This window comes from Echinops telfairi, unplaced genomic scaffold (assembly GCF_000313985.2).
Source record: "Echinops telfairi isolate 266 unplaced genomic scaffold, ASM31398v2 ScPeMD7_5;HRSCAF=22, whole genome shotgun sequence".
Classification (NCBI taxonomy): Eukaryota; Metazoa; Chordata; class Mammalia; order Afrosoricida; family Tenrecidae; genus Echinops; species Echinops telfairi.
This window is the reverse complement of record NW_022103901.1, coordinates 31,415,837-31,433,698: the sequence shown is the minus strand read 5'-3', so window position 1 is coordinate 31,433,698 and position 17,862 is coordinate 31,415,837. Positions and strand designations below refer to the sequence as shown.

The 17,862-nt window shown below is 56.9% G+C and overlaps 2 protein-coding genes across 11 annotated transcripts; one reads left to right on the top strand and one right to left on the bottom strand.

Moving 5' to 3' along the window:
* Positions 1 to 2,076: 2,076 nt before the first annotated feature.
* Positions 2,077 to 15,921, top strand: SRRM2 (serine/arginine repetitive matrix 2). Of its 10 annotated transcripts, none has more exons than XM_045285258.1 (15): positions 2,103 to 2,362; positions 3,055 to 3,162; positions 3,350 to 3,514; positions 3,649 to 3,726; positions 4,077 to 4,136; positions 4,234 to 4,266; positions 4,468 to 4,518; positions 4,693 to 4,785; positions 5,400 to 5,592; positions 6,622 to 12,953; positions 13,185 to 13,277; positions 13,626 to 13,910; positions 14,854 to 14,967; positions 15,177 to 15,290; positions 15,376 to 15,921. In XM_045285258.1, the coding sequence occupies exons 1-15, from the start codon at positions 2,121 to 2,123 to the stop codon at positions 15,383 to 15,385; spliced, it is 7,971 nt and encodes a 2,656-aa protein (XP_045141193.1). In that variant the 5' UTR covers positions 2,103 to 2,120; the 3' UTR covers positions 15,386 to 15,921. The 10 variants fall into 10 exon arrangements, 9 of the variants coding, with proteins under 9 accessions (XP_045141210.1, XP_045141212.1, XP_045141206.1 ...); XM_045285253.1 differs by having other exon boundaries at positions 4,074 to 4,136; XM_045285274.1 differs by having other exon boundaries at positions 2,105 to 2,362; positions 4,074 to 4,136; positions 7,906 to 12,953.
* A 116-nt stretch (positions 15,922 to 16,037) lies between these two features.
* On the bottom strand, positions 16,038 to 17,850 carry ELOB (elongin B; the record flags this gene model as incomplete). The annotated part of the gene is made up of 3 exons (XM_004706178.2): positions 16,038 to 16,202; positions 16,619 to 16,724; positions 17,683 to 17,850. Coding segments are annotated over 3 exons (387 nt in total), but the record flags the coding sequence as incomplete, so codon positions are not given.
* Between the last annotated feature and the right edge of the window lie 12 nt (positions 17,851 to 17,862).

Below are 17,862 nucleotides of genomic sequence, written 5' to 3'. Positions count from 1 at the left end.
GCTCCCAGTCGCTTCTCCGCAAGTGCTGCCGCGGAGGCCTCGGGCGGTGTTTCTGCGGCCCGGGTGGGTGCCAGGGAGGGAGCCTGATTCCAGAGCCTTGGGGGAGCCCCCCCCCCAACCTCTCCTCCCGACCTCCCAGGGGCTTCCCGAGTTAATTGAGCCCGTGAGCTCCCCACCCCTCAGGCTGCAGGGCGACGTGCCACCCCTCCCCCACCCCGCGAGGCCGAAAATAGCGGCGTCGGTCGGGCCTGCGCCCGGGAGCCTAGAACCAGGGCCCTCGGGGCCCTGTCGTTTGGGTCGTTACTCGGGACAGCGGAACCCTCCAGCGAGCCCACGCAAACAGCGGGGCGGGGGCGGGGAGGAGGCCGGGCGGGCGGGCCAGTTGGCCTGCGTCTACGTGCGTAATCTCGACCCCCGAGTCGAGCGGGGGGAGGGCGCTCCCCTAGCACTGCACCCATGGTTTCCCCGAGTTCCGTGGTCCCCAAACTCAACCTGGTACCCAAAGCCCCGGTACCTATCATCGTGTCTGGTGCTGTGCTTTGAGCGAGTGTCTGCACAGTACCCTCCATCCCGGTAGGTTTCCTCTCGGATATGGGGGATGTTGCTCTTGATACTCCTACCTTTGACTAGGATCCGGGTTGTTGACCCACAGCCGGCGCTCCTTCCCTTTTGAGGACCCCCAATTAATTAAGTGGTTTGGTTGATTGGGTGTCACTTTATCGTAACGGTTGTGAGCGCTACCGTGGTTGCCAGGGGTTGGGATTTGGCTTTTCTTCTTAAAAGTGTTCCGATTGGTTGTGACTTCATACCTTTTGCTTAGCAGCTGCTGGCTTGTCCCTTGCCCCCGGGAAGTTGGGGGTGGTGTTGGGAGGTGAGTGGTTTTGAGGAACACACTCCAGCAGGAAGGCCCTGGGGGAGGGTGTCCAGGAAAGTGGCTAGGACACAGCAGTTGATGGTTTGGGTATGAAGGAAATCGCTGACTTTTTGTACTTAATTCTTTAGGTCCTGCCCTTTGAGGTAGGGGTGCTCCCTCCCTCCTTAGAGGTTTTGGGGTGCATTCTGGAACTCGGTTCCTTTTCCTTCTCTTCTGTGCCCTAGTGCATCCTCCCAGCTATTGGTGGTTCCTCTGCTTTGCCTCTCCCTCCACTCTGCCTGGCCTTGGGTAGCTTCCTGTGGTCCTTTGCCCTCACGTTGAGGGGGAGCAGGTGGGGAAGGGAAGAGAAGAGCATGCATGTGTTGCCACAGGCATCTGGTGGCCAGGAAAGCTAACTGCTGGCATTGGTGCCTGAGGCTTAAGAGGTAGGCTGGGGGGGTGGGCCAAAGGAAAAGAGTTCTAGAAAGGTGTGTTTAGTTAGGGGAGAGACCAGGAAAGGCAGGAGCAATCCCTGTTAAGTTTGAGCCTCAAGAGGTGTGAGTTTATCAAGTGACTAGTTGGAGTTCAACAAGAGCAGGTGATTTTGAGATTTGAAAAGAGGTTACGGTATTTAATGGTAGCAAGTGCAGCCTGGGCGAACTGCAAATAAGGTGGGCACTTAGTGGGAAGAAAGAGGAAGAGTAAGGTAGGCATCAGGGTAGTTAGCAAGAGAGTGCTTAAGCATTTGGAACCCAAGGTGAAGTGTGAGGTTCCATGGTGTCTGGCATGTGACAGGCCGGCCACTTGATCAAGTGGGGGGGGCGGCGTCTGGTCCCCTGTGTATTCATGCAGTGTCCTGAGAGGCTGTGTCTTAGAGATGGAGTCTTAGGACTGGAACTACAGGCCTTTGAAGCCTATAGTTCTGTCTGTTTTGGGTCCTGTACCCAGTGCTTAAGATGAGGACACTTAAGCATCTTGAGGCTAAAGGAGACACAGATAAAGGGAACATTGTTGAGATTTGTGAGAAGTGCAGGCCCTGGCTGTCTGGGGTGGAAGCAGCTGGAGCCTGGGATGGCTCTGAGACTCTGGGCTGGGTTGGGTACACAAAAGAGTGGGGGAGACCTGGTGAGGGGGGACCAGCAGGAGGGACATAGCTAGGAGGAGGAGACTTAGAGCAGAGAGTCTGTGGTGCTTAGTGTGGAGCCAGGGCCTGACCCGTGTCTCCGGCTCCCCCCCAGGAGCGGTGGTGCCCCCAGGGCACGGGGCCATGTACAACGGGATCGGGCTGCCGACGCCCCGGGGCAGCGGCACCAACGGCTACGTCCAGCGCAACCTGTCCCTGGTTCGGGGCCGCCGCGGTGAGCGGCCTGACTACAAGGGCGAGGAGGAACTGCGGCGCCTGGAGGCTGCCCTGGTGAAGCGGCCTAATCCTGACATCCTGGACCACGAGCGCAAGCGGCGCGTGGAGCTGCGATGCCTCGAGCTGGAGGAAATGATGGAAGAGCAGGGGTGAGGGAGGGCCGGGGAGAGGCAAGCGCTGAGGGAAAGGAGCTGTTAGTGGGGAGGAAGTTGAGGTGTGCGAGATGTGAACGGAGTTAAGGGACAGTTGCAGGTTGGAGATAGGAAACAATTGGGGACTTTTTACCTAGCTAGAGACCCATGGGGCTAGGGTAGCAGTGAGGAACAGTACTCTTTAAGGGTGAGGTGGAATCGCAGGCCTAGGTAAGCTGATAGCTATTGGAAAGAAGCTCAGACTTGAGGCAAAGCCTGGGAAGGCTGCCCTAGTGAGGGGTGGGCTGGACAGGGAAGCCACTTGTGGAAAAGCAGCCCGGCCAGGCAGAAACCTTTCAGAGCAGTGGTTTCCAAACTCTAGCCGGGGCGTCCCCTTTACGGAACACACCTGCCTTTGGAATTCAATTCAGTCAAAAACTCTTGGGCTTGAGGTTGGCGAGGAGCACCTGGAATCTGCCTGCTTGCTTCCCTCTGTTGGCCCCTGAAGTGTAGCATGTTTACAACTCGCTGTTCTAGAAGGGAGAGAGGCGATGGGGAAAGAGCAGGAGGGCTGATGAGAAGGGCCTCTGGGTGATAGTGAAAGCTTTGTGTGCATGGAGAGGGAAGGTCACTTGAGAATGCAGGAAACACCTGCTTGGGGCTGGCAGAGGGTCTCATCAGGCTCTGATCCCGAGGACTTTGTCCTTCAGGTACGAGGAACAGCAAATTCAGGAAAAAGTGGCGACCTTTCGACTCATGCTGCTGGAGAAGGATGTGAACCCGGGGGGCAAGGAGGAGGCTCCAGGGCAGAGGCCTGTGTGAGTTTTTGCCCTCCCCCTGCTTCCTCTGAACTTTGTTGCTGCTGTTTCTGCTATGTCTACTCTTATTTGGGACCTCTTTGCTTTCCCAGACCGATCAGGCCCCTGCTGTCCTGGATACATGATCTTTCCTTTGGCTTACCCTTTATTCCCAGGCTCCTTTAGACCATGGTCCTTTTCTCTGTAGTGTAACTGAGACCCACCAGTTGGCTGAATTGAATGAGAAGAAGAATGAGCGGCTGCGGGCTGCCTTTGGCATTAGTGATTCTTATGTGGATGGCAGTTCCTTTGACCCCCAGCGTCGAGCTCGGGAGGCTAAACAGCCAGCTCCAGAGCCCCCCAAACCTTACAGGTATGGCAGGCCCAGAGATGGGTGCATAGACTGTGCACCCTCTTCTACGTATGTTTCATTCTTGTGAAGTCTAAACTCGGGGTTAAGGAGTCTTATTCTGGCATTCGTTGCAGCTACATTTCCTCTCTTCCTAGCCTTGTCCGGGAGTCCAGCAGTTCTCGCTCACCAACCCCAAAGCAGAAGAAGAAGAAAAAGAAGAAAGACAGAGGACGGTGAGTCCATTAGAAAGGCGCTGTGGTAGCCAGGACAGATTCTGGGGTGCACACGAGCTCCCTGGATATTGAGGACTCTTGCTTCCAGGAAGCAGTGAGTGTCAGATCCCCCTCATGAGAGTGGTGTGTGTCGACAGCTTCAGTGGGGAAGGATTGCTTTTGGTTAGCAGGGATTCCCCTGTCAGGCTGTGAATTTAAGGAGCTATTTGTGCATCTTAAAGAGAGTAAAGGAACTCCTGGACTTAGAACTGGGCATTGGTGGTATGGTAGGGTTAGGTGGATTGTTGTTTCAGAAGGGCCAGCAAAGAAGCTGTATGGAATGACTTTGCTTTTGGACCAATCTTTAGCAGGTCAGAGAGTAGCTCCCCTCGCCGGGAGAGGAAGAAGAGCTCTAAGAAGAAGAAACACAGGTATGAAGTTATGCAGCACAGATGCACTTGGAGTGGTGTGGGGAAGATCTGATGGTCAGTCCTAGTGGTTCATACTTTTTTCTCCCCGCACCCCCAGGTCAGAATCAGAGTCCAAGAAGCGGAAGCATAGGTAAGAGTCTTGGAATCCTAGGGAGTGTTGTGGCATATGTGAGGGCACTGAACTTGATGGTCTCGATTGTGTTTCAGTGGCCTTTGGAAGGGTCCCTTCTTTTGAAGTAAAGCTTCAGGGATGCTCAGTGCATAGCTCAATTCCTCATGCCAGATTCTCTGTTTCCTTCCCTGTGTGTCAACACTTTACTTTATCTCCCAGGTCTCCTACGCCAAAGAGCAAGCGTAAATCTAAAGACAAGAAGCGGAAACGGTGAGTGGATTTATGTCAAATTGGTAAGGATGCACTTGGTGAATAGAATTCCATGGGTGGGGTGGGGAGATGTCGCCCTGTTCCTGACTGGTAGGAGGTCGAAGACTCTGTAGGTGTTTGGTTTCCTTGTGTAGGTGTGTTAATACCCTAAACTGTGCTGAATTTGGATTTTAGGTCTCGAAGTACAACCCCAGCCCCCAAGAGCCGCCGAGCTCACCGGTCTACTTCTGCTGACTCAGCTTCCTCCTCTGATACGTCGCGCAGTCGGTAAGGGGTGGTCCAAGAGGAAGGGGGGAGAGGGACTGATGGGTTAATCAATTTAATATTTATTGCGCGCCCACGGTGTGCTAGGCGCTGCACAGACCATTCGGAAGACACGGTCCCTGCCCTCTAGGAGCTGACAGGCTACAGGATGGACAGACATATACATTTCCCCTTCTCTTTTTATTTCTTTGTTGATTTTGTTATTTTTTGTTTTGTTCTGATGTATATGGACTGCCAGAATAGGGGATGGGTTGGGGGGAGCTTGTTCGTGGTGTCTGGGGGAGGAAGGAACCCTTACCTTGGCTTCCTTAATCGGGGAAGGCTTCCTGATGGAGGTGGGCTCCGAGGTGAGTTGTGAATGAGGCGGGTAGGGAATGGACTGGGTGGAGGGCATGGGAGGTTTGGGCAGAGGGAGAGTTTTCTCTGGGGTTGTGTTGGGAAGAGAAGGACCAAAGTGGACTGGACTTGAATTTCTGTGGAAATGATCAGTCTGTGACTAAGGCAGCTTTTTGGAAGAGGGTTAAACAGCAGAGGTGGATGGGAGCTGGGGAGGGGATTTCTCGTCTACTTCCAGCTGATTTCCTCCTTCCCTGCCCCCTCCTCAATTCCACCTTCAGGTCTCGAAGTGCTGCAGCAAAAACCCATGCTACTGCCCTGACTGGGCGTAGCCCTTCCCCTCAGTCAGGGCGCCAAGGGAAGGGAGATGCACCTTGCGGGGAATCTGGTTCCACCAACCCTGGGCAGCCGAGTAGCCCAGAGCCCTCCACAAAGCCGATGAGGAGCCCTTGTGAAGACAAAGACAAAAATGAGGTACGTTCCTGACTTTAAACAGTTTTCATTGAATTGGGTGGGAGTGGGGAGAGGCTTAAGACACGTGGAGGGAGAGGGAAAGAGAAAATTCAGTTTTTATTTTGTTGGAACCTTTTTTTCTTTTTCCAAGTTACACATTGGTATTTACTACAAATGCCTTCAGAATTTTCACTTTCAAGCTTCACTACATAAAAGTTTTGTGTCAGTGTACATATTGTTGGAGCAAAAACTTCTTTAAGCTGTGTTGTGTCACTAAACATTTACAATCATCGGGGTTACTGCCTACAGTCTGAAATTATTTTGGGGATCATCTTTTAAGTAGTTGTGTTCCTTTGTGCTCTAGTCATTTTTGCTTCTAGGAACTTTCAAGCATTTAAGGTGCTTTCTGCTAAATTTGTTTCCTTAGACCTCGCTCACTCGTTGTCCAAAGATAACCTTTCCAGACTTCACGTGGGATCACCTCAGAAAACTCCACTTTGTTTTTGAATTCTACTTAACGACCTTAGAATTTGGTCTGAGATTTTTTTTTCTTTCCTGTGCTCCAATCATCCTGGTCTTCTTTCCCATTATTTAAAGAAGGCATGTTTTTAAACTTTTGCCTTTGTTCTCACAGGCTTTTTTTGTTTTGTTTTGTTTTTTCATTTCAATTTAGTTACCTATTCACAAGTGTGAAGTCAGATGCTTTGGGAAATTTTGTTTACCTTTCCACTTAATAACTGTTTTCTTTTTGTTGTAACAGCGTTGTATAGCGGTGCTTGTACAGTATGTGTTAGCTTGGATGTATACTTATGTTTGGCTACAGTAAAAACCCCTTGGGGTGAAGGACTGCTTTTGTGGTTTCCAGACCATATTTTATATTGTGTGATCCTTTGTTACCAATTGAATGGTACTGGTTTGGGAAGAATGATGCCAATTGGGACATTGGGGACATGGGGAAAAGTTTCATTGGATAAGGGTATATGGGGATGATGGGGGTGGTGAGTTTTGGTGCTTATGTCTCCCTATTCCTGCTTTCTCTTCCCCTCTTAGAAATCTGCAGCTCGACCTAGCCCCTCCCTGGAGAGGAGCAGCACAGGCCCAGAACCGCTCCTTGCTGAGCAGCATGGCAGCTCCCCACCACCCCTTGCAGCACCCCCCTTAAGTCAGGAGCCAGTGAACCCCCCAGCTGAGGCCTCCCCAACCCGGGGCCGTTCACCACCTAAATCTCCTGAGAAGCTTCCCCAGTCGTCTTCCTCAGAGAGCTGTCCACCATCCCCTCAACCTACCAAAATTTCGCGGCATGCCAGCTCTTCCCCCGAGAGCCCAAAACTTGCACCAGCCCTTGGGTCCCGCCGAGAGATTTCCTCTTCTCCCACCTCAAAGAGTCGCGTGCATGGCAGAGCAAAGCGGGATAAATCACATTCACCTAGTCCTTCCCGTAGGCTGGCAAGGTCCCGTAGCCCTGTTGCCACCAAGAGGGGGAGATCCCGGTCTCGGAGCGCTGCCAAGAAAGGCCAGTCTCGGTCCCGGTCCCCTCAGTGGCGTAGGTCTCGTTCTGTGCAGAGATGGGGGCGCTCTAGAAGCCCCCAGCGACGTGGCCGCTCTCGATCTCCTCAGCGCCCAGGTTGGTCCAGGAGCAGAAATACCCAGAGAAGAGGCAGGTCTAGGTCAGGAAGGAGGGGCAGGTCACATTCTCGGTCTCCAGCCAACCGGGGCAGGTCTCGGTCTAGAACCCCTGCCCGGCGGGGCAGGTCCCGGTCTAGAACCCCTGCCCGGCGGAGATCTCGATCCAGAACCTCAACCAGACGGAGGTCCCGTTCTAGAACACCAGCCCGGCGGGGTAGGTCTCGTTCTAGAACTCCTGCTCGACGGAGGTCTAGGACGAGATCACCCATACGGCGCAGGTCTCGTACTAGATCGCCAGCCAGGAGAGGGGGCAGATCACGCTCTAGAACCCCAGCCAGAAGAGGCAGGTCAAGATCTAGATCGCCACCGAGGCGCAGTGGCAGGTCTCACTCTAGGACACCAACCCGGCGAGGGAGGTCTCGTTCTAGGACACCAGCAAGGCGAGGGAGGTCCCGTAGTAGAAGTCTAGCTAGGCGAGGAAGGTCTCACTCTAGAAGCCCACAAAGAAGAGGCAGGTCTGGCTCATCAGAACGGAAGAACAAGGCCAGAACATCTCAGAGAAGGAGCAGGTCCAACTCTAGCCCAGACGTGAAAAGGTCTCGCATCTCTTCACGGCGTAGCAGGTCTCTCTCTTCACCAAGACCCAAAGCAAAATCTCGCTCGTCTTTGAGGCGAAGCCTTTCAGGGTCCTCTCCATACCCTAAACAGAAGTCGCAGACGCCACCAGGACGTAGCCGCTCAGGATCATCTCAGCCTAAAGCAAAATCGAGAACACCCTCGAGACGAAGTCGTTCTGGTTCTTCACCTCCTACACAGACCTCTGGACCACCACCAAGGCAGACATCTGCAGCCAGTCCCCAGGCAGTCGAACAGTCTGCAACTCCACAGAGGCGGAGTCGATCTGGGTCATCTTCCCAACCTGGAGCCAAGTCTACACCACCCAGGCAGAGCCGTTCCAGATCCCCAGCAGACATGGAGGGGAACTTCCCTCCACAGCCCAAAGCGAAGGTGATGACTTCACCAAGACGAAGCCATTCTGGCTCCTCTTCTCCAAGTCCTAGTAGGGTGACTTCTAGAACACCACCAAGGCAAAGTAGATCAGTGTCACCCTGCTCCAAGATGGAATCTAGATTGTTGCCAAGACAGAGCCATTCTAGGTCCTCCTCGCCAGATACCAAAGTGAAACCTGAAACACCACCGAGACAAAGTCACTCGGGGTCTATGTCACCATGCTCCAAAGCCAAGCTACCAACTTCACCGAAGCAATGTCTTACTGGAGCAAAGTCACCAGGTCCACAAGAGAGCTTTAAAGACTTAGCAGCACCAAGTAGCTTTAGTGAGAGTGGCCTAGGCCCCTCCCTGCTGCAACAGAAAGAACAATCTCCAACCCTGCCAGACCACCCATCTGAAGTTTCAAGTCCAGGAGGGGGACAGGGTCCCTATGAATCGCTATCTCTGCTGTGCAAATCTCAAACATCTAAGGGTAGTCGGTCCAGGTCCTCCTCTCCAATAGCTGATCAAACACCGAAACCTTCCACAAGTCCTGGCCTGAGATCAGGTACTTCTCCTGAGCAGAGAGCTCAGTCTGACTCCCTGCACCCTGGACTGAACTTTAAATCTCTTCTGATGCAGAGTACGTCAGCCTCTGCTCCAGAACCAAAAGAGCAAGTGAATTTACACCCTTGGGAGCATGCATCCTTCCCTATACCATCATCTCCTTCCGTGCAGGCTGGACCCATGCCCTCAGCAGTGCTCGGAGAAGCACCTACAACCCCCCCAACCAGGGAAACAAGTGGCCTTGTGCCATCTCCAGCGAAAACAGGCCAGACGAGTGTATTAGCTAAAGCCAGCCACGATGAGGAGTCAATGGAGGTGGTTGAGAAAGCTGAAGAAGACTCAAACCAGATCCTACCCCACTTGTCTCCAGAACTGAAAGAGGTAGAAGAAAGATGTGCTGAGCCTGTACCTCTTGACCAAGGCTCCTTGCAGGCCTCTCGGGGGTCAGAAGTCGTTCCTGCAGTGGCCTCAGCTTGGGTTGGGTCACACTTTTCTCCAGAGCATCAGGAACTGACTGTTCCTCCACCTAGGGAGGATAGCTTCAGATCAACACTAGAGTTTAGGAATTCAGGCTCTGTTACTACAGAAGTGAGTACTGGATTGTCTTCTGAGAATAAAGATGTGAATGGACCTTTCCATAATCCTCTGGAGGCAGACGCATCTCTAGAAGGGAAAGGACAATCCACAAAACCCTCTGGGCACAGCGTTTCTACCTTGTCCCCAGAGGAAGCAGAAAAGGCAGGAATATTGCATCAGAGTGGGTCTTCTCCTGTGCTTGATGCTCTACCAAGAACACCCTCAAGGGAAAGTAGTTCTGTGTCTTCTCCTGAAGTAAAAGACGGCTTACCCAGAACCCCAACTCAGAGAAGCAGGTCTGGGACCCCGTCTCGGCACAGCCTGTCTGGGTCCTCTCCCGGAACAAAAGATGCACCCGGGACGCCATCCAGGGGCAGAAGTGAGTGTGATTCTTCTCCAGAACCAAAGGTACTGCCCCAGACTCCCAGGGCAAGGAGCCGTTCTCCATCATCCCCAGAGCTCAACAGCAAATGTCTCACCCCCCAGAGGGAGAGGAGTGGGTCCGAGTCATCAGTTGAGCAGAAAGCCTTGTCCAGGACCCCCCTTGGGCAGAGAAGCCGGTCTGAATCTTCTCAAGAGTTGGATAGGAAGCCCAGTGCTTCCCCTCAGGAGCAGAGTGGCTCGGACTCTTCTCCAGATTCTAAAGCCAAGCTTAGAGCTCCACTCAGGCAGAGGGGCTGCTCGGGGTCCTCCCCAGAGGTAGAGGGCAAAGCTCATCCTTCTCCCCGGCGCAGCAGGTCTGGTTCCTCCCCTGAAATCATAGAGAAGCCAAGAGTGGCAACCAGGGCACAGAGTGGTTCTGACTCCTCTCCAGAACCCAAACCACCTGCTCAGCGGGCGCTGCCTAGACGGAGCCGGTCAGGCTCCTCCAGCAAGGACCGTGGCCCTTCACCAGATGGCAGCAGCAGTTCTGCGTCATCTCCAGAGCGCCCACTCACATCCAGAGCCACTCGAAGGGGCTGTAGGTCCTCCCCAGAGCTCAAGACAAAGTCCCGTACACCACCTCGTAGGCGCGGCTCTCGTTCCTCTCCAGAGCTGACCAGAAAAGCCAGGCTCTCCAGGAGAAGCCGTTCGGCCTCCTCCTCACCTGAGGCACGCTCTAGAACGCCCCCGAGGCGCCGCAGGAGCCCCTCAGTGTCCTCCCCAGAACCAGCTGAGAAGTCAAGGTCCTCCCGCCGGCGGCGGTCCGCCTCAACCCCACGCACCAAAACTACTTCCCGGAGAGGCCGGTCTCCTTCTCCAAAGCCTCGTGGGCTCCAGCGGTCCCGTTCCCGTTCCCGTAGAGAGAGAGCCAGGGTGGCCCGGCGGCGTGATCGATCCGGGTCATCACAGTCCACCTCTCGGAGGAGAAGGCGTAGCCGATCAAGGTCTCGGGTGACTCGTCGCCGGAGGGGCGGCTCTGGCTACCATTCCAGGTCACCTGCCCGGCAGGAGAGTTCCCGAACCTCCTCCCGACGCCGCAGAGGCCGCTCAAGGACTCCCCCGACTAGCCGGAAGCGTTCCCGCTCTCGCACATCACCTGCCCCATGGAAACGTTCCAGGTCTCCAGCCACTCATCGACGGTCAAGGTCCAGAACACCCCTGGTCAGCCGACGGAGATCCCGTTCTCGCACCTCACCAGTCAGTCGGCGGCGGTCAAGGTCCAGAGCATCAGTGACTAGGCGCAGATCCCGGTCCAGAGCATCCCCGGTGAGTCGCAGACGATCTAGGTCCAGAACACCACTGTTGACCCGCCGACGGTCAAGGTCTAGGACCCCAGCGACGCGCCGACGTTCCCGTTCCAGAACGCCGCTGGTGACTCGCAGGAGGTCCAGGTCTCGGACCCCTCTATTGACTCGAAGGCGTTCTCGAAGCAGGACCTCACCAGTCACACGCAGAAGGTCAAGGTCGAGAACCTCCCCAGTCCCACGGAGACGATCTCGCTCTCGCACATCTCCAGTCCCAAGAAGGCGATCCCGCTCACGCACCTCACCAGTAACACGTCGCCGCTCTAGGTCTCGCACACCACTGCTGGCGCGCAAACGCTCACGCAGTCGCTCACCACTTCTCATCCGCCGCCGCTCTAGATCTCGCACCCCACGCGCCACTCGGGGCAAGCGCTCCCTGACAAGGTCTCCTCCAGCCATCCGCCGACGTTCTGCTTCAGGAAGCAGCTCTGATCGCTCTCGGTCAGCCACTCCTCCAGCCACAAGAAACCATTCTGGATCTCGGACGCCCCCTATGGGGCTTAGTGGTTCCAGAATGAGCTGCTTCAGCCGACCCAGCATGTCACCAAATCCTCTAGACCGCTGCAGGTCCCCTGGAATGCTTGAGCCCATGGGCAGCTCGAGAGCATCTATGTCCGTCTTGCAGCAGACAGGTGGCTCAATGATGGATGGGCCAGGGCCCCGGATTTCTGACCATCCGAGAACCTCATCTGTGCCTGAAAACCATGCTCAGTCTAGGATCGCACTGGCCCTGACGGCCATCAGCCTTGGCACCGCTAGGCCACCCCCGTCCATGTCTGCCGCAGGCCTTGCTGCCAGGATGTCCCAGGTGCCTGCCCCGGTGCCTCTCATGAGCCTCAGAACAGCACCAGCTGCCAGTCTTGCCAGCAGAATCCCCGCAGCCTCTGCTGCAGCTATGAACTTGGCTAGCGCCCGAACACCTGCCATCCCAACCGCTGTGAATCTGGCTGACTCTCGCACACCAGCCGCCGCCGCTGCCATGAGCCTGGCCAGCCCTCGAACAGCAGGAACCCCTTCAGCCGTGAGCCTTGCTGACCCACGTGCTCCTGCAGCCTCTGCAGTGAACTTGGCCGGCGCCAGAACCCCAGCGGCATTGGCAGCCCTGAGCCTTGCAGGCTCTGGCACAGCCCCAGCAGCTGCAAGCTATCCTTCCAGCTCCAGGACACCCCAGGCTCCATCCCCTGCAAACCTGGTGGGCCCCAGGTCCACACATGCCGCAGCTCCAGGGACTATTGCCAGCTCAAGAAGCTCAGCGGCCATGGCCCCCGCCAACCTCACCAGTGCTAGGATGGCCCCTGCCCTGTCTGGGGCCAACCTCACCAGCCCAAGGGTGCCCCTCTCTGCCTACGAGCGTGTCAGTGGCCGCACCTCGCCCCTGCTCCTTGACCGAGCCCGGTCACGCACACCACCTCCGCTTGCCCCAAGCCAGTCACGTGGGCCTTCCGAGCACGCAGCCTCTCCTGCTTCCAGAGCTGGCCATCTAGCCTCACAGGCGCTCCCCACAGCCCAGGAACGGCCCAGGTCCCCTGGCCTAGTTGCCCTCTCTGACCAGTCCCGGCCCATGCCTACCCCCATAGCTGGGTGTCAGGCCCTCTCCATCACTGGGGCAAAGGCTGCAGCCTCTGGTGACCACAACGGCATGCTCTCGGCCTCCATCTCTGGGGTCTTCCACCCTGAGGCTGGGGAGCTACCAGCCTCTAGCGGGGTTCCACAGCCCTCGGCTCTGAGCGTCCTACAGCCCACTAAGGAGCGACGTAGCTCCTCGTCATCATCGTCGTCCTCCAGCTCATCGTCATCATCCTCATCATCGTCCTCGTCTTCCTCATCCTCTGGCTCCAGCTCCAGCGACTCTGAGGGCTCCGCCATGCCCGTGCAGCCTGAGCCTACCCCAAAGAGGTGAGGGACCTTGTTGGTAGAGACCTGCTGGGGGAGCGGGGGTGGGGGGTGGGCAGGGAGTGGGGTGGTGTGGATGACATCCCAACAGGTGATGAGCTCTCTGAGGTGGTGTGGGGGACCTTGGCCCTGGAGCTCTGGGTAGAAGAAAATGGGGACCGGGTGGGGGTGGGACCGTGGACGTCTTGGAGCCGCCTTCCCTAGAGGATAATGATGAGTTTTCCGTCTCTACAGCGGACAACTAGAGGAAATGGACTTAATTTTACAGCAGGAGGGATGGCAGTTAGACCTCAAGAGGAACTCCCTGGGCTGGAAGGAACTTCAGAGGTCATCCCATCCCTCTCCCTGCCTCCAGGCAGGACGGCCCCTCCCCCAGCCAGCCTGCACAGGCCTCCCCAGCTGTCCATCCCTGAGCCCAGGGCCTTATTCTCCACCAGGGACCTTCTTGAGGTTTAACCTTGCTCCCTGATGCTGTGGGCCCAGCCTGTTGCTCAAATTAGCAGAGGTCGGGCTGCTGTTTGCGGGAGCATCACTGCCTCCCGACGCTCTCGAATCACCGAGCTCTCAGGCCCAGCCCCCCCACCCCCCCACGCCCACCGCCATTCCTCCAGGCCAAGGAAGGTAGGGTTGGGGCTAGGGCCTTTATCTCCTAGTGACCCAACTCTCCTCCCACAGGGTCCCCAGCCCTGTTCCAGCCCCAAAAGAGGCTGTTCGAGAGGGCCGCCCCCAGGAGCCAACTCCAGCCAAAAGGAAGAGGCACACCAGCAGCTCCAGTTCCTCCTCTAGCTCCTCGTCTTCTTCATCCTCTTCGTCATCCTCCTCCTCTTCCTCCTCCTCCTCCTCATCCTCGTCCTCCTCCTCCTCTTCCTCTTCCTCCTCCTCCCCTTCCCCTGCTAAGCCTGGTCCTCAGGCTTTGCCTAAACCTGCAAGCCCCAAGAAGGCCCCCCCTGGCGAGAGAAGGTGAGTGGTCCCTGCCTGATGGAGGGGGAGGTGACATAGAAAGAGGCCCCTGGGGCACCAGCTGCCTGCCAGAGGACATTGCTGTCTGGCTGCGTGGGAGGAGTCGGGTTCTCCTTCCCACCTGCTCTGCCCTCCCCCACCCCCTAGTCCACAGGCCCAGGGATTCTAGCTTTGGAATCTCCCCGGGGCTGCTGCCAGTTGGGACTCTGGTCCGGCCGCCGTCATCTTCTCCCCGACTCTGTCCACAGCCTTCCCCGTCTCCCTGCTCCACGCCACCCTCTTCCACACCTAGCCTGAGCGAGCTCTAAAACGCACATCGGGCTCCTTCCCTCCACTCCACACGCCCTTCCCGGACGCCCTGTGGCCTGCAGGACAAAGCCCCACCTCCGCGGGGATGGCTCCTCAGCAGCGGCCTTGCCACCCTGTGCGCCCCCGGCTCCTCAGCCTGCCCCCCACGCCCTGCAGTGCAGGGGCCACCCTGCTCCCTGGCCCATGCCTTTGGACATGCAGATCCTCGGCCTGGACGTCCCTTGTCCGCTGGTGGACACCTCGGTCTCAAGACTCCGCCCAGACAACACCTCCAAGACGGCTGCCCACCCCCCTCCCGACCCTCCAGACCCACAACAGCCCCCCTCGTACAGGGGCTGTCCCCTCACACATGGGCAAAACCTGCCCTTTTGTTGTCCCACCTCCTCAAGGGCAGGGCCTGTCTGCCTCTGCCTCCCCCGCTGCACCCTCATGCCCCCCCACATCCCCGTGCCCGACCTCGGGCGCTTGGATAGTGTGCTGGTGGACGGGTGAGTGAGCACGCACAGGTGGGTCTGAGGCTGCCCCAAGTGGCGCCAGGTGTGGTGACCAGGACCTGGGTGGGTGGTCTTGTGTGCTATGCTGGCTGCGGGTTCAGAGTGGCCTGGTACTATTGGGGACTTGCTCTGCCCCCCAGGTCTCGAAGCCCTCGGAAGCCTATAGACTCCCTCCGGGACTCTCGTTCCCTCAGCTATTCACCTGCAGAGCGTCGCCACCCGTCGCCACAGCCCTCCCCCCGGGACCAGCAGAGGTAGGTTGGGGGGGTGGGGATTGGCCTCATGCCCAAACCAGCATTGGCAGCTGCCCTAGGAAGCCACTGCTTTCTGGATAGCTTTTGTAGGGCTTCCCGAGGTTCATGGGAAAACAAATAAAAGCTAATGGGATTATTTGACCAGTTCTTGAAGCCAGCTTGCAGCAGTGTGGCCACTCTTGGCTGATTCTGGCATTGTGTCTTTGTAGAAGCAGCAGCGAACGGGCTTCCCGGAGAGCCCAGCGAGGGGACAGTCGCTCCCCGAGCCACAAGCGCCGGAAGGAGACGCCTAGTCCTCACCCAGTGCGCCACCGCTCCTCCAGGTGGGTGCCCCTCACACCCTTGGCTGGAACCTGGAGGGTGGTTGAGGGCAGCAGGGTCTCTGCACTGACTGGCTTCTGTCGACAGGTCTCCGTAAAAATCTCTTGGACTTCATGCCATCCATCACCTGGAGCAGCAGGGAGTATGTCCCGTCCCCACCCTCTTGGGGTCCTGCGTGCGAGCCCTGGCAGCGTCTTGCAAGGGGCTTACCTTAGAGCCCTTTCTTTTTCCCCCTTTTTGTTCCTGTGAAATGTTTATTTTTTGTGAGTTTTTTTCTAGTTTGAGTTTTTCCTAGTTTGTGTGCTTGGGGGATTTGGGTGGGAGGGGTTGGAAATGGGAACTTGGGGGACCCCCTGCCCTTATTGGGGGGGTGCTCTTCCCTCCCCCCTTCACCCTAAGTTCCTGCAGGGTGTGGGGGTCTGAGACTTGATTTCTCAGCTGCAAGTGGTTCCTGGAACTGGTGGGAACGGGGCAGAATTAAAATCACTTACCAGTTGGCCCCACCCTACGGACCCCCAGTGAGGTGGTGGCCCCCCCTTCCCCCAACTTTTCATGTTTCTTAAAGGCATTTTGGTTTTTTAAAATCTGTACAGCAAGAGCAACTTTTTTCTGTCCAATAAAACAGAAACTGCATGTGTTGTCTGTGGGTGCTTTATTGGGGAAACGACCTCATTTGAGGACTAACCCTACCCACTGGAAGCGGGACACAGGCAAACGGGGAGGATGTGATGATAAAGAAGGAGCCAGACTGGAAACCCAAATCCCTTTATTTGGAAGAAGTGGGCTGGGGGCAGGTGGCCCTCACTGCACAGCCTGCTCGTTGGCACTGCTTCCCGAGTCCTGTGGCTTCATCACGTCGGGGAGCTCAGGCGGGCTGGAGAATGGCTCGATGCGGAGGGCCTCAAATGTGTCATCTAGGGTTAGGGACAAAGTCAACACACCTAGCCTCTGCCTTCAGCCTGGGGGGTGGGGGGAACTACCCGCCCTCAGCCCTGCTCACCAACCACCCTCCCTGGCATAATAAAACTGCCCCTGCCACTGAGAAAGTAGACGGTAAAGATGGAGGCTGGGTGTAAGGATCTGTAAACTGCCCGGAAAGTAAAGCTTTTATAGTGGGTATCAGCTCTGCCACCTCTACAGGACAGAGTAGAAACTCTCACCATGTAGAAAGCCTCATTTTTCTCCCATGGAGAGGCTGGTGGCTTCTAAGCATCTGTTGGAGAAGCCATCCCACAGTTGTCAATTGTCTTGTGGGGAAGACAACCCTGGAGGCTGGCTGCCTGAAGACCCTCTCCCTGGCTGTGGCCAGAAACCAGCTGTGTGCCCTTACCTGCCCGGAAGGCCAGCCCCACTGTGGCTGGGGCCTGGGGACGTGCAGTCTGGCTGGTGAAGCCACATTCACCCAGTGTCTTGCTGTCCTCCAGGAGCTGGTCGTCCTTAAGGAGACAAGGAGGGGCTCGCCAGGAGAGGCAGGTCCCTGGGCCAGCTGCCCAAGTGGCTCAGAAAACCCACAGATTCCAAGACAGTGCTCACAACCTTACAAAGCCAGACCAGAGGCTGCTGCTCCTGGGCCCCGGAAGCCCCTTGCGCTGGTGGGAACAGGCCCACCTGGGTCCCGATCCTAGGCCCACCACTCCCACTGCCTGTTGACCTTGGACAAGGTGATTTGCTATTGTGGAACTCATCTGTTTAATGGGAGTTAACTGGAACTCCCAACAAGGCACCAATTTGGACGGCAGGACATAGGCAGTGGGGAGGGAAGGCCACAAGAGTCTGGGGTGGTAGCGGGACAACTACTGAGGTCCTGTGGGGAGAGGGACAGGGTGGTGAAAAGGCCAATCTCCCAGTTCCCAGCTACATCAGTGCGCCAGGTGATGACCTGGCCTGACGCATTTGATTCGGCAATGACACCGGAATCTACTATTGCAAAAATCCCTGGGTTTGGAAGGTGGCTTTGGCAACATTGGCAAAAGGTGGAGGGCAGAGGAAACGCGCTCCGGGTGAACTGGTGGGGTCTGATTTAGGCACCTCCCCTTCGGGGGTGTCTTTTCCGCGTGGGGCTTTTATTTCGCATACTCGAGGCCTCTTCACGCAGGCGTGTTTAGGGCGCACGACTGGCATTTGACGGGCTCTCGGAGTGCGTTAAGAATATCGGGGTTGAACAACGACCTTGGGGGGTAGGAGCCCCCGGCAGCGCAGAAGGACCGTTGCGCGGAGCGCAGGGCCTGGCGCGCGCATCTGGAGCATCCTCGCCCGAGACGTCAGCGGCACTGATCCACTGCCTCGGCTTCGGATACGCGTGGCCCCGGCGCGCCGCTGTGGGGACTAGTGACAGGCCCCGCGGCGCCGCACCCTGGCTTTCTGAACCCCGGCCGCCGGCCCTCCCGTCCGCACCTTATACAGACGCTGCTCGTCCGGTGGCCGCTTAAGGATGCCCTCGACGATGCGTTTCAGCTCGAACACGGTGCTCGACTCCTTGGCGTCGGTGAAGATGGTGGTCTTGTGGCGCCGGATCATTAGGAACACGTCCTGCGGGCGACCGGCCGGCGTGAGCGCGGCCCACGGGCCCCCCGC

Bases quoted from the DNA above. Each gene is read 5' to 3' on its own strand.
- SRRM2 (XM_045285253.1), top strand. From the start codon at position 2,121: ATGTACAACGGGATCGGGCTGCCGACGCCCCGGGGCAGCGGCACCAAC. The intron at 3,515-3,648 runs GTATGGCAGGCC...CTCTCTTCCTAG, and splicing joins GAGCCCCCCAAACCTTACAG to CCTTGTCCGGGAGTCCAGCA. The intron at 4,137-4,233 runs GTATGAAGTTAT...CCGCACCCCCAG, and splicing joins TCTAAGAAGAAGAAACACAG to GTCAGAATCAGAGTCCAAGA.